The sequence below is a fragment of the Callorhinus ursinus genome, unplaced genomic scaffold (genome assembly GCF_003265705.2).
Source record: "Callorhinus ursinus isolate GAN/ISIS: 27379988/994484 unplaced genomic scaffold, GSC_fseal_2.0 scaffold15, whole genome shotgun sequence".
Lineage (NCBI taxonomy): Eukaryota > Metazoa > Chordata > Mammalia > Carnivora > Otariidae > Callorhinus > Callorhinus ursinus.
In genome coordinates this window covers 46018997-46034345 of record NW_027397077.1, presented here as the reverse complement: position 1 = coordinate 46034345, position 15349 = coordinate 46018997, and the positions used below count along the sequence as shown (strand labels likewise).

Here is a 15349-nt window from a genome sequence, read left to right as displayed (position 1 = left end):
AAAGGAAATATTTACTTCATTTTCTACCTTTTTAATGTTTCTTGTCTTTGTGACTGGTCTGTTCATGCCTTTCATTTCTTATTCATTTGTGCAAGCGCTTATATGTTAAAGATATTAATTAGTTGCCTACTAGATAGATAGATACATACATAGCCAAATTTTCCCCAGTTCACATTTGATTTTAATCATTTGTGTGGTGGTTTGTCACATACAAACATTTAAAATTTCAAGTAGTCAATCTTATTATCATTTTCGTTTGTTTTTCTTCTTGAGGCATCAGAATGACCAAGTCCTCCCCTACCAGAAATCACCTACAATTTCCTCATCTTCTTATGTTGCTTCCTATTATTCTTCCTTTTTTTAAACTCTAAGATTCTTAAACTATTAAAGACTTCTTGTGTTACATGTTATGAGATAGCGTTTCAACTTATTCTTCAAATACCTAACAGAATTTATTAAATAATGCCACCAATTTAAGGCACTCCATCTAACAGACACCGATTCCCATAAAAGCACGAGTCAGGGTATAAACTCCATTCTGTTCCAGTGAAATAGCTACCTGTTCTTCCCTCCACTCCACATTGCTTTATTTCCTGCAATTGCATTATAATGTTTCAGTATTCAATAGGGCAAGTCACCCTTCTCTGCTGTTGTCTTTTTTTTTTCTTTTTTTTTTAAGTAGGCCCCATGCCCAGCATGGAGCCCAATGCAGAGCTTGAACTGAGGACCCTCAGATCAAGACCTCAGCTGAGATCAAGAGCCAGACGCTTAACCAACTGAGCCACCCAGGTGCCCCTGCTGTTGTCTTTTCTAAATTGTATTGGCCATTCTCATATTTATTTCAAAAACTTACTAAAGTTTCAGTTAAATAAAAAATAAAAATAAAAATTTAAATAATTTTTTAAATAATTTTGAAAGTATAGAAAACATATTAAAAGTAAGCAAAAACCAACAAAACAAAAAACTGCCCCAAATTCCACCAACCAGGAAAAGAAAACAGTGTTAAGCATGACATAAATATCATTCCAGACCTACATCAGAAGACATACACAAATCAAAGGATTTATATTTAATATTTGACTTTACCAAAAGAATAAAAACTTGTGTGAAATTTAAGAAATTGCTGAACTTCAGAAAAAAATATTTTTTATAAGATGTCCCTAAAAGATTTCTCCAAGGTTATAAAACAATTGAAAAGTTGAATTTATTGTATTTTTTTCTACATGCCTCAATTTTGGATAAAAATTATTGATTCCCTGCTATGAAATATGAGATTTTTATTCTTACATCTCTTTCACCCACCGGCATCTTGTTAGCTGTATTTTCATTTTGTCAAGTGTTATAACACATTTGGTTCAATAAACATTTCCCCAGTTGCTCAGTTTTAGTCTGTGTTTTTATATGAATTTAACACGTAACATTGACCTTTTGTTTTTTCACTGAATAAGGGTAAAAAAATTAATCTCATCATTGGTTCTATTTAATGTCAAGTCATTCTTTTTACAAGAAGTGCCATATGAAATATTTCTGGGACTCTTCCGTGGTTGAGTGTGACTTCCTGTTTCCTTTCTACTAGAAGAACGCTGTGGCTGGTCGTCATCATCTTGGGTCACACCTTCTTCCCCTCAGAACACTACCAGTATTATGCCTCTGCAATGTCTACTAGAAATGAATGCTACTGTGGAGAAATCAAAAGTGATGTCCTCCCTCATAAATGACTTCTTTATCCATCTGGATGCCTGAAAAATTATGTCTTTAGTCTCAAAGTCCAATAACTTAACAATGTGTAAGGTATTGATTGTTCTGTATAAATTTTCCCCCAGAGAGTATGTGCCCCTATGAGCCAAAGATGTTATTGTTCTTTCATTACATGGGATAGGGATGTTTTCCTCTATCATATTAATGAAAATTCTTTCTGGTCAGTATCTTGAGTTCTATATTTGACAAACTCTAGTTATCTTTACGTTGGTTCATTTTGTCATTCCTTCAAATCCATCATCTATTTTCCCCAAGATTTACTTACTTTTAGAGAGACAGAGGAAGAGAGGGCGTGAGAGAGCACAAGTGGGGGAGGGGCAAAGGGAGAGAAATCTCAAGTAGACTCCCCACTGAGCATAGAGCCTGTGGCTCCATCCCACAACCCTGAGATCATGACCTGAGCCAAAACCAAGAGTCGGACGCTTAACCTACTAAGCCACCCAGGGGCCTCCCCATCACCTTCTTAATTGCTTTAGTCCTTTTGTATTTTTCCTCTGAAGTTACTGTGATTATCTTAAACTTTTTTTTTCTATATTAGGAATTTGATTTCTGGCTCTCTCTAAATTATGAATCAGATCTGTAATGGTGTTTGGAGTCTCATTGTTCTTCCACATCTCTTTTCTTTGCATCTCTATTATTTTATTACCCCTGTATTGAGCTAGTTTTATTGAGTTCATACCCTCTTGCAGTTCTTCCATATCATGAAAAACACCTGGAGGTTTCCTTCTGCTCCTTAGATTATGTTTGCTTCCAGCCTGGGCTCTTTGTCATTTCCACGCAACATTTTGTGCATTTTTGTTGTTACAAACTTACAGAGCTACATGCCATTTCTTTTCATCTTGCACATGCTAATGATGGTACCCATCTGTCCAGATCTTCTATTCACTCTGCTATCACGTGGATAAGTTCCCCTTGATATTTTCCACCTGATCTGACACCCATTTGTCTTCCCCTCTGAGCCACAATCTATAGCCTGAGAAGCATGTGCCATGTAGGGTGGGGGGCAATGTTGAGGTAGCTGAGGTGTCTAAAGCCCTTACTAGGGCACTGACCAGCACCCTCTCTCTTTTGAGCATTCATTTAATGTCTTATATCTGGGACAACCATCCTCACAGAGATGTGTCCCACTCTCATGGGCATTGAGTCATTTTCTTCATGTTTTGGGCAAAACACCAAAGAATCCCGGGAAATGGCCTTTTCTGGCCTCCTCTATCATCTGTGCTGATGTGTGAGATGTCCCACTTTCAAAGATATTCCTTCTCTCTTCCCCAGGGCTGCATAGCTACACATTCCATCCACTTTTCTTCCAGTTGGAGGATGTTTGTAAGAACTTTCTGTATTTCCTTTTGTGGCAGGAGGTGAAAGGGAGGATATTCATGAGTTTGAAATTACTCTCAGGGATCTCAGTAAGTTACCTTAAGGACCATCTGACATGTTGAAAGTTAGACCTAGATTGGTGAGGAGGGAAACTACAAATATCTGCAAAGTGAGAAGGAACCCTGGAGATTGCAGGAAGCCAAGGAGGAGAAGAGAAGTGGAAAGGAGAGAGCCCAGATGTTGGATAGCAAATAAAAAGTGGCCAATGAAAGATCCACAGAGGCATATGCATCATTTCATGTGTTATGTTCAATATTAAACTGCTCCACAGCTTCAAAAGTTCAGCCAAATGGACTCCACACACAACCTTGAGTGAAAATATTGTGCTGGTTTTGTGGATGTTATCCCAGGAAAAGAAGGAGTGTGAAAAGAGCAAAGGTAGCAACAGTCTAGGACACATATCACAAAATCAGTAGAAGCAGAGATTTCAAGTCAGCAGTGATCAAGAGAATTATAATCCCTCCCCACTTACTAAGCCCCAGAAATATTGCCAGGGGAAAGCAGGTTTTAAGATTTCTTACCAGCCAAAGGGAGGATGGGGTGACATCCAAGATATTGACACATTTACAGATGTTTAATAATAAGAGTTACAAACTGTCCTTGAAACAGGTTTGGTCACATCCATGTTTTCTGAGTTTTGGTAATGTGGAACTATGGTTTTTAGTGCTTCCTACATTATTAATGTGGGACACATCAGAAGACTTCTAAAGACCTCTCATATGTACATATTAGATGAAACTATTATTCCTTGGGAATCCCTTGGGAATTTTTTTCATTGAAGTAAAATTTACATACAGTGAAATGCATAGATCATAGTGTATAATTCAATACATTTTGAAAAATACCTACACCCATGTAACTAACACTCAGTCAAGATACAGAACATCTCCATCACCCCAGAAAATTCGCTTGTACCCACTTCTAGTCAACTCTCCCCATTCAAAGCACCCACTACTCTGATTTCTGTCACTGTAGATCATTTTGCCTATTGTAGAATTCCGTATAAATGGAATCATGCATATGTACTGTTTTATATCTAGCTTCTTTTACTCACATTTTGAGATTTTTGCTCATATTATTTTTGAGATGCACTATTTTGAGATTCAGTAGTTTGTTCCTCTTTTCCATTCTATGGATATGCTACAAATTGTATATTTATTCTCCTACTATTGGACATTTGTGTTATGTTCAGTTTTTTACTATTTTTTCTGTGTATCTTCAGCTGAACCTACATTTTTGTTTCACTTTGCTAAAACCTGTAAGTGGCACTTCTGGGAACTGCATTAACTGTATTGGAAAACACCAGTTTTCCCAAGTTGTTGTACCATTTTATACTCCCACAAGTCATATATGAGACATTTGTTGCTCCATACCCTTGCCTACACTTGATATTGTCTGTCTTTTTAATGTTAGTCACTTGGTTGGACATATAACAGGACCTCATTTCAGGTTTCAAATTGCATTTCTATGGTGACTAAGAGGTGAGCATCTCTTCATGTGCTCATTGGCTATTTCTGTTTCTTCTTTTTGAAGCACCTGTTTAAGTCTTTTGCCCATTTTGAAAAGTTGGGTTCCAGTGCCATTTGCTGAAGAATCAATCAGCTATGTGTAAGTGTATTTCTGGACTCTCTTCTATTCCAATAATCCATTTGTCCATTATAACACCAATACCATGCTGGGTTTGATTACGTTAGCTTTATAGTAAGTCCTGAATTTAGACTGTGAGGTCTTCAGCTTTGCTGTAGTTTTTTTTTTTTTTTTGAGATTTTATTTATTTATTTGAGAGAGAGAGAGAGAGCACATGAGAGGGGGGAGGGAAGAGGGAGAAGCAGACTCCCTGCTGAGGAGGGACTCGGTCCCGGGACTCCAGGATCATGACCTGAGCCAAAGGCAGTCACCCAACCAACTGAGCCACCCAGGCGCCCCCTTTGCTGTAGTTTTTAAAGGTTATTTTGGCTACTCTATGTTCTTTGTACTTCATTTAAGTTTTAGAATTCACTTATCAATTTTTTCTGGGCTTTTGATTGAAGTCAGATTAAATCTAAAGATCAGTTTGGGGAGATTTTACATTTTAACTAAATTGAACCTTCCACTTTATAAGTATGGTATATTTTCCCACTTACTTAGATCTTTAATTTCTCTCTGTTTTATATGCAAGTGCATTTGACATATATATATGAATTATGATAATTTATATGCAAATAGTCAACCCAAAACTATGTGTGATTTTTTTTTTAAACTCTGGAGTTCTAAATGAACTGATAAAAGACTCAGCACAGAAGGAGAAAGCAGTCAGTGAACACTATATAGAATTTTTAAGTGCTACTATAATAATGGTAATTTGATTTTTAAACATGGTAGCGGCTCTTAGTGAAGAAAACTGATATTGGAAAGAAGACATTAGCCTCACTGAAGCCTTGTGTAAAACATCATCTCCAGCCTTACCTCCCATGACTTGTTGTCCCGCTCTTCATCTGCTCCTCCCAGAGGTCTCTCCTCACTGCCACAAAGGCTGTCTCCTTGCTTCCAACTGAGTACCACTGCCTGGGGTCAGGTGCTCCTCGCCTCCTTCCCTGACCATTGAAATAATGTCCTAACTGCTATGTGTGCCTCCAGCCTTTTAGCTGCCAATTCACCCCACATGCTAGACCCCAACATTACTTTTAAAAACATACACCTGCACATTTAATATGTTTGTTATTTCTGTTAAATAAAGTGGCTCAGACACATGTTGTTGTTGTTTTTTTTAAATATGGCATGCCAGATATATTCCCTATATATCTATGGTTATTTGGGTAAATTAGAAATGATTGGGGGGGAGTTAACCTTTAAACTTGCAAGTGCTTCCTTTTCTCTCTTCTGGGGACGGCGTCCGTAGGCATTCAGAATGGTCCAGCGTTTGACCTACCGTCATAGGCTGTCCTATAATACAGCCTCTAACAAAACTAGGCTGTCCCGAACCCCTGGTAATAGAATCGTTTACCTTTATACCAAGAAGGTTGGGAAAGCACCAAAATCTGCATGTGGCGTGTGCCCAGGCCGACTTCGAGGAGTTCGTGCTGTGAGACCTAAAGTCCTTATGAGGTTGTCCAAAACGAAAAAACACGTCAGCAGGGCCTATGGTGGTTCCATGTGTGCTAAGTGTGTTCGTGACAGGATCAAGCGTGCTTTTCTTATCGAAGAGCAGAAAATCGTTGTGAAAGTGTTGAAGGCCCAAGCACAGAGTCAGAAAGCTAAATAAAAAAATGAAGCTTTCTTGAGTAATAAAAAAAAAAATCAGAAGGCTAAAAAAAAAAAAAGAAAAAAGAAATGATTGGGGGGTGGCTCAGTCGGTTAAGTGACCAACTCTTGATGTCAGTTCAGGTCACGATCTCAGGGTTGTGAGACCGAGCCCCGCATCAGATGAGCACGAAGCCTGCTTAAGATTCTCTCTCTCCCTCTTCCCCTTCCCCTCTCCACCCCTTATCTCTCTGTCTAAAAAAAGAAAAAAAAGATAGAAATGATTAATCCCCCAGTAAAGAAATTAAAAGTATATGCTATGAATAATTTGGTTGTTAAAACACCTGAATCATCAATCTGATTTCTTATTTAGTGATGAAGACATGAAATTTTAAATACTGCATTAAAATAGAATACACCTTCTAACTCTTTGCAGAACACCCATTAACTTACCAGCAAACCAAACTGCTAGACCGCACCCTTTGCAGAAGGGAACAAATAGAAATCGAGTCTCCTTGATTGATGATTTGAATTGAGTCTTCCTGATTGTGACATAAATCATGATTTAAAATGTGATTAACGCTGACCAGATGTGAATAAAATCCACACTACCTGGAAGCCACATATTCAAAGATGGATGGTTTGTCATCATGTAAATTATACTCAGAGAAGACCCCCATGGTATTTTCAAAATATAGATAGGCAACAGAAAATTCCTACTCAATAGAATTACGGCTTTGTGTCTTAAAGTGGTGTATTCACTTTATTTTCATTATCGATGACTCTACAATCCATTCTACAAACCTGTCATAATTATGTCGAGAAAAAAAAAAAAAAAGATGCGGTCCGCTGCTGTGTTTCTGCTTGCCAAGTTGGGAAAGAAGAAAACAGAGTTATTATGCCACCCTGCTCTACCGCAACATTCCAGCAGTTCCAATCGACAAAATAGCATCCATCATGCTTTGCATCGCAATTTTTCCTTGCCATTTTCTCCCAGCTCATCATGACATAATTACGTTCCATTTTTTCTAGCCAGGGGCCTGTGTTTTCTTTCATCCAGGACAGCAGCTGTGAAGCTCAACCTTGATGTTTCCACAAAATGGTGAAATGTGCTTGCTTTTTGTTGCAGCCTTGACAATTCCAATTTTCACACTCCTGCTTGACAAATTTTCTTGCTGCCAAAAAAAATGCAATCAGCCCTGAAACTTTCATAGGGCTGTGCAAAGGAGCTTCCAGGGGGGCTTAGTACTTATCTGTACTGTAATTGATCCTTGAGCCAAGTTGTTTGGAAATGTGTTGAGAACACTATATGCTCTCATTCTTTTTATAGCTTCGTAATTGCTAAAGGAGAATTGTCTTTGTGTCAAACCCATCTGAATATTTTTATTCTTCTTTCTATTTATGTCTACTCATGTATACTCACATCAACATTTTCTGAGAGATGGGGACGTCAGGCCAAAGGCTTGTCAATAAAAATCCGATGCTTCATAGCAAAAAATTCTAAGACCTTGTGTGAATGGTAATAATAGCTAACAGTTTTTTGAGTGTTGCTCTGTGATAGATAGATGTTCTAAACGCTTTTGGTGAAATACCTAATCTATGCTTCACAAAAACGGTGAAATACCCAATCTATGCTTCACAAAAACCATGAGATAGGTGCTACTAGGATCCTCATTTTTCAAAGGAAGACAGGCCAAGAGGGATTGGGGAAACCACATCCGCTTGGAGAGCTCACAACGGATGTGGCTGTGCTGGGAGTTAAATCCAGACAGCCAGAACCCAGATCACACACCTTGCCTTCCCACCTTCCGTGGTGGTCATCACCAGCTCCCAAAACACAAGAGGCCCAGACTTATCCCTTGGGCTTGTTCCTCGGGAAGTAGTACAACGATATTGAAAACCTGATAGCCAATCAAAGACTGGTTACATTGTGTATACCAAATGCCTTCTTGAAATTTCTCTTCCTGATCACATAGAATTTAAACGGCTGTGGTCCTGGTTGTACACTATTCATCTGAATATTCACAGTTTCCTTCATCCCCACGTGGTGATACTGAATAGGAAAGGCAGAGATTCACAAGCCACCAGTGAATGGAGGCTTCCATGGTCCTGTAAGGAGGCTCCATACTGGTGAGACCCCTTATGGGAAGATCAGAGATAGAGGCCTGTGGAGCGCCGCCAGCCATTCTTCCCAGCCCAGGTGCCAAACATAGGACTCAAGAGGCTTTCAAGATGACCCAGACCCAGTCACCAACTGCCTACAACCTCATAAGAGACTCCAAGCAAGGACTATGCAGCTGTTCAACCCCCCAACTCACGGACTTTTGCTCCTTTTTAGACCACTGTTTCGGGGTGCTTTGTTACACAGCCATAGATAACTAAAACACTAGGCAAAATAGCAGCAGAGAACATGGGGGAGAAAAAATTCCAGCAGGCTCACATGTTAACCAAATGTTTGTAGAAGGACCCACCACTGTGATGTACTCATAACACCTGTTGCATTGGGGCTGGGGTTAGTACGTAGGTAGGCAACGTTACCTGCTGGACTTTTATCCCGTGGATTGGGTCTGACTTGAAGAGTGAGATAATCCATTCTGTCAGTTATCAAAATTCTGCCTATCATCTGGGGACTGGGAAGAATCTATCAATCCAGAAACAAGAACCAAGAGGAAGGGCTTTATAAAGGCATATAAAATAGAATCACTCTCTTGACCAGGCAGTGAATGACTTACCATGTCTGAGAGGCTGAGTCTGTGAGCTGTTGGTGATGCCTTCTGCATGGACACAGGCCAGGAGCAGGGAAGTAAGAACCCATGTCAAGAGCCTGTCTAGTTGTACCAGCCTCTGGGGGTTCGGGAGGGAAGAAGTGAGTGGCACAAGGCCTGTGTCCCAATCAAGTCTGTTAAACTAAGATCTTTTGTAAGCTGACCTCTTTTTATGCTTCTTGTATGTTCCTGGTTTTCACTTTTATTCTCCTTGATATTTAGCAAGGTCTTTTTAAAAACTCTGTCCTGCTTTGGCTATGCTATGGGAAATCATATTTGGGCCACAGTTTTATTGTTGTTTTTTTTTTTAAGACTTTATTCTAAAGTAATCTCTACACCCAACATGGGGCTCAAGCCCACAACCCCGAGATCAAAAGTCACACGCTCCAGTGACTGTGCCAGCCAGGCTCCACTGGGCAACAGCTTTAAAAGGGAGTAATACAATAGCAACACAACAACAACAACCACAACAAATAATCCAATTAAAAATGGGCAAAACACCCATATAAACATTTTTTCAAAGAAGATATACAAAAGGCCAACAGGTACCTGAAAAGATGTTCAACATCAGGGACGTGCAAATCAAAATCAAAGTAAGATAGCACCTCACACCTGTTAGAATGGCCATCATCAAAAAGACAAAAGATAACACATGCTGGCAAGGATGTGGGCATGCACTGTGGGCGGGAATGTAAACAGGTGCACCCACTAGGGAAAACAGTGTGGGGGTTCCTCACAAAATTAAAAATAAAACTACCATATGATCCAGCAATCCCACTCTGGGAATATATCCAAAGGAAATGAAATCAGTAACTTGAAAAGATATCATTGTAGCATTATTCACAATAGCCAAGACATGGAAACAACCCAAGTGTCCGCTCGTGGTTGAATGGATAAAGAAGCTGTGATATGTGTACACATACACACACCAAACAATGTATACACACAATATATACAATTGTATATAAATGTGTATATATATACATATACACACACAAATGGAGTATTATTCAGCCATAGAAAACAAGGAAATCTTGCCATTTGGAACAACATGATGGACCCTGAGGGTATGATGCTGAGTGAAATAAGTCAGACAGAGAAAGACAAATACCGTATGATTTCACTTACATGTCTAAAACATCCAAATCTTAAAAAGCCGGAACCCAGAGAAAGAGAGAGTAGAGTGACAGTCACCGGGGGCTGGGGTCTGGGGGAAGTTGGGACATGTTGGTCGAAGGCTGTAAACTTCCAGCCGCGAGATCAACAAGTCCCGGAGCGCTAGCGTACAGCATGGTGACCACAGCTAATAACACTGTATTATGTACTTGATGTTTGCTAAGAGAGTAGATCCTAAGTGTTCCCACCACAAAAAAGAAACAGTAATTACATAATTAGGGTATTATTTTCCTGCATTGTGGTTTGCAAATCACACCCAAGTGGAAGGCCAGGGTAAACATGGAAGTCATCTCAAGTAGCTTCCCTTGGCTCAAAGATCATGGCTCTAAGCTACTCACTAATGCCTGAAAAGTACTGCTTAAGTTTTGTCCATTTTTAAAACAGTTATTAGTGGTAGAAGGTTACATCTAATACCAGCTACTCCATCATGACCAGACTGGAAATCTGTTGAATAAGTAAATATCAGAATAGGACAGCTCAAAGTTACCTAAGATAACCGAACCCTGAAAACCTACTGGCTGTCGCCCTCTGGGCCCATCCCATAGCTGAGCTGCTCTCTTGAGCACAGGTCCTAGTCTCCTCTTTCTCACCAGCAGGCCCTACAGCTGGTCCCATTCCAGTTGACACTCTATCCTTTTTCCCCCCTCCGTCCATTCTGAGCCTTTCCTGAGATACGGGAATTACAAAATGGCCATTGTTTGGAGGAAAGTGAAATTCAAGATAAAAGCTCAAAAGCGTCTCAAAACACAAAGATCATATAACATAATGTGAAACAGGACAATGGCTTCTAAACAGAGGAATATATTCTATTGAAAGGCAAATACAACATGAGAAATTAGAAACCCCTGAAGAGCTGTTGGCTTGTATTGCTCTTTAACAAGGCAGAAAATCCTCTGGATAATATACCCTAATAGAGGAACAGCGATGACAATTCAAAACTCAAAACAGCTCTTCAATGCAAAACAGGAAAACAGATAGATTCTATATATAGATAGATAGATAGATCTTACACTTGAGGTGGTACTGAATCAAGTCATGATCCCAGGGTCCTAGATCGAGCCCCACATCAAGCTCCCTGCTCAGCAGGGAGTCTGGCTCTCCCTCTGCCCCTCCCCCGACTCATGTGCACGCGCTCTCCCTCTCCCTCGCTCTCTCTCTCAAATGAACAGATAAAATCTTAAAAAAAAAAAAAGGCATGTTCCAGGCAGGCAGTCAGGAAGGTCCCAGGAATATTCTGGGCACCTGCTGTAGCTAACCAATACTGGAATTGAAGATTTGTGACAAAGAATCTATAAAATGGAAATAAACATATAGACAATTGACAACATTAACAACCTATTCTATGCAATACTGGGCACACTACAGGTGCTTTAAAGTATTTTTGAATACTTATATTCAAAAATATATTTTTGAATAAATATATATAACCCAAATCTTTAAGCACTCATCCCAAAGCCTTCCTTTCACGGGCCACGCTTCAATTCTTAGATTCTTCCCTGGTTCCCTCTGTTGACCCGAGATCTTATCCATTCACCCTGTTTACTGTTTTTGAAAATTTGTTTAACTCGGAAACCACTGTTGCATCTCTCCACAGCATTCTAGCTTCACATCTGGCTTTGGGAACCATCAGCTTGCTGAGTGCATTCCCGCCTGCTTATATTTCTACAAGCTTTATTTTGGAAATTTGGTGCACTTTGGCTTTGAAACATGTGTACAGAAGATTTTTAACATAAGAAGCCCTGCACGCATTGTTATTTTTAAATAAATGTATGCAACTGTTAAATTTTGTGCTTCTTGGGTTTTGTTTTCCACAGCTGACTGGGCACATTCCAAGTCAGGAAACGAGCTCGGCGAAACAGCTGCCATGAGCAAGGGGACCGTGGCCACAAGAGAGAACGGATGACAAAGTCTGCTACTGTATTGACACAATGTTGTGCCAATGTTTCATATGGCATAATAAAGTGCCATATGAAATCCTAAGGTATGAGACTTCCATGCAAGACTTCTTACAGGTTCAGAAAATCAAAACTGTATGGACACACTAACACATACATAGTATAACACATGAAATGTAACATTTATCTTCAACTATGGTGGGTTCTAAGTCTAATGAGTATTCAGGTGGCAGAGCTGGAAGAAACTTAACATTTTTCTTTCTGGAAAGCAGTAATTTTGTTCTAATCTCAAACCTGCTTCTACCTAGCTGCGTAACCATAGGTGAGTCATTTAAACAATCCGAGTTGTCTTAGTTTCCTTGTTTGAAACCAATGATTCTCAGAATTCCATTATTGTACCCTTCTTCCCTTCCCATCCCACGCCCCTGGAAATCTATAATTCTTTGGGAACTTAATATTATTTGTTTCAGATACTTACGTTCTTTTAGCTAAGTGTTGCAGATTGCAGTGGAAGAATAGTTGGTGGGAAGTATTTTTCACGTGTCAAAGCTAATGTTTAGAGCACGGAGAACAACCAGCAAATGTCTCACTCAGTGTCCTGATTACACTGCCTTTGTTAAGTCTAACCTTTTAAATTTGGTTTTAAGTCAGATGCTCTGGAGTTAGTCATATGATATGAATGAATTCATAAATGACTGTATTTCCTGTTTGGATGTCTCTACACATACCCTCAATGGGCCAGTGTTGCTGTAGATGTTCTCTATAAGGACTATACAGATTTATGCTAAATAATTACTTAGCATTTTCTTTAAAATACTGAAATCATCAAAACTACTTGCTAAAATCTACAGACTCTCAATTCTTTTTGCTCAAACAATGAATCACGCTTCCCTTATGGCTCTTCCAATTTTACTCACCTCTAAACACCCAATTTGCAGGTTATAATGAGATAACACAGTTACACACGTGGGATGTATTTTTTCTCATACGTTGTATACTTTTCCTCTAGAACTATATGATCTTCATTTGCAATGGCTATCAAATATTTAATGGAGTTGATATAACAATTTTTTGTCAGCTTTATCTGTCTTCCACTGAAATAAATGAGTTAAGGTCTATGATCGGTGCGTTTTGTGTATTTCTCCTTATGTCTCCTTAGTTTATGCTTAATAAAAGATGCTACGATTTGATGCATAGATGTGTGTAACTGCTGTATTTCCATGGTGTTCTGTGGCATAATAAAGTGCCAGCTTTTGTCTTATTCAATACTTTGGGGCCTGAATTTTACCTTATTTTATATTAGGATTATGATGACCCCCCCCACACACACACACAGTTCATTTTTCTGCTGGTGTATCTTTGTCTATATGCTTTCTTTTGATTCAACAATTCTGTACATTACTCAGTACTCATCATCATACGCTAAATCCCCTTCACCTACTTCACCCCTCCTCCCACCCACCTCCCCTCTGGCAACCATCCGTTTGTTCTCTGCCTTTGAGAGTCTGGGTTTTTTTTTGCCTCTTTTTTCCTTTGTTTGTTGATTTGTTTTGTTTCTTAAATTCCATAGAGGAGTGAAATCACGTGTTACTTGCCTTTCTCTGTCTGACTTATTTCACTTAGCATAACCCCCTCTAGGTCCATCTGTGTTGTTACAAATGGCTTTTAGTTTTAGTTTTTCTATTTTGCTTTGTGATCCAGTCTGAAGATCTTTTTCTTCTAATGGGAGAATTACATTTACATTTGTTAGTTTGACATATGTTTGGTCTCAGTTTTGTCATATTTTATACGATGTTTTCTGTTTTTAGATGCTGCATTGTAGCAATGCCTGGTCACTTTTTCCCCCATTTTAACATCTTTGGAATTGGGATGTGTCTTACAACTGATGGTGCTTTGTGGTTTCATTGGCAACAGTGATGATTAAAATAATAGCGATCTTACAATCGATACAGTCTTAAGATCTAATAAAATTTGGTATATATTTTAATATATAATGTGATATATTTTCTCTACCTTTTATTGCAGTGCTTCATCTATTAAGGAAGATTTGTATTCTGCTCTAGTGCTTATCTCTACATTTATATGTTTATATAACACCTGTAATGTCTTCTTTGTCTTGTCTAAAAAGTGAACAATAGAATCAGCTTCTGTCTCCTCTTCCTCCACCTCCTCCTATCTTTTCCTACCCAATTTTCGTCAATAATACTGTTTTTCTTATAGTTTATCTTTTTATTCTTAAATATTCTTAAATTTGGACAACGCGATCTGTCAGCATTAAAGGCAAGGCAATCCAAAAACTTACTCCATCTTATTTGTTCATTGCCAGGGCATACAACAATTACATTATGTATCATTTAGCTCTCTCTGTTTAACAAAACACCTCAGAATGGAGAGACTTAAAGCAGTGAACATTCATTATTTGTCATAGTCCTGTGGGTTGGCTAAGCAGCTAGCTCCTCTGGGTCAGCTTGGCCGCGTGGTCTAGTTAAGGGGTTGACAGCAAGACTGGTCCTGAGGGGCCTCACTCAGGGGTCTGGCAGTGGCTGGATGTCAGCTGAGGCAACAGCAATACACCTCTAATCATCCAGCAGGCTAGCCTGGGCTTGTTCAGATGGCCACAGAAGGGCTTCCAGCAGCAAGAGAGGCAAGTCCCAACACCCAAGTGCTTTTCAAAAAGTCTCTGCTTATACTACATCTACTATCACTCCATTGACCAAACAAGTCATGTGGCCAAGCCCAGAGTCAGTGCGGAAGAGAGGCCATTTTGCACGGTCTACCCCACACTCTATTCCATTCATCTTGTCCCCTTCTTTGCTTTTGCCTTATGTCTCTTGTCAAATATTTCCAACATTCAATCCTTTTGTGAAGTTTCCTCTGCCATCTCTTGGCTGGTTGGAACTCATCCTCCAGTGGCTCCCTGAAGAGGGTCTCATGAGCTACCTTCTTCCAGCCTGCACAAAGGCACTGTATATGCTGGCTGCAGCCAGGACCTGAGTCTGAGAAGGAGGAGGATGTGTCTAGAATATATGGGCTGGGGATCAGCCTGCTCATCTGGCCAAACTTCTGTTCCCAGGCTGCTATTTTTTTTTTAAAAGATTTTATTTATTTATTTGAGAGAGAATGAGAGATAGAGAGCACGAGAGGGAAGAGGGTCAGAGG

General features: G+C 39.4%; 1 protein-coding gene and 1 long non-coding RNA gene across 3 annotated transcripts in view; one reads left to right on the top strand and one right to left on the bottom strand.

The window, feature by feature from the left end:
* LOC112834220 (uncharacterized) overlaps positions 1–15349 on the bottom strand; it is a 103807-nt gene that overhangs the window by 24469 nt on the left and 63989 nt on the right. The gene's annotated exons all lie outside the window — the stretch shown is intronic.
* LOC112834219 (large ribosomal subunit protein eL34-like) lies at positions 5977–6422 on the top strand. The gene has a single exon (XM_073901790.1). The coding sequence runs from the start codon at positions 6023–6025 to the stop codon at positions 6374–6376; it is 354 nt and encodes a 117-aa protein (XP_073757891.1). The 5' UTR covers positions 5977–6022; the 3' UTR covers positions 6377–6422.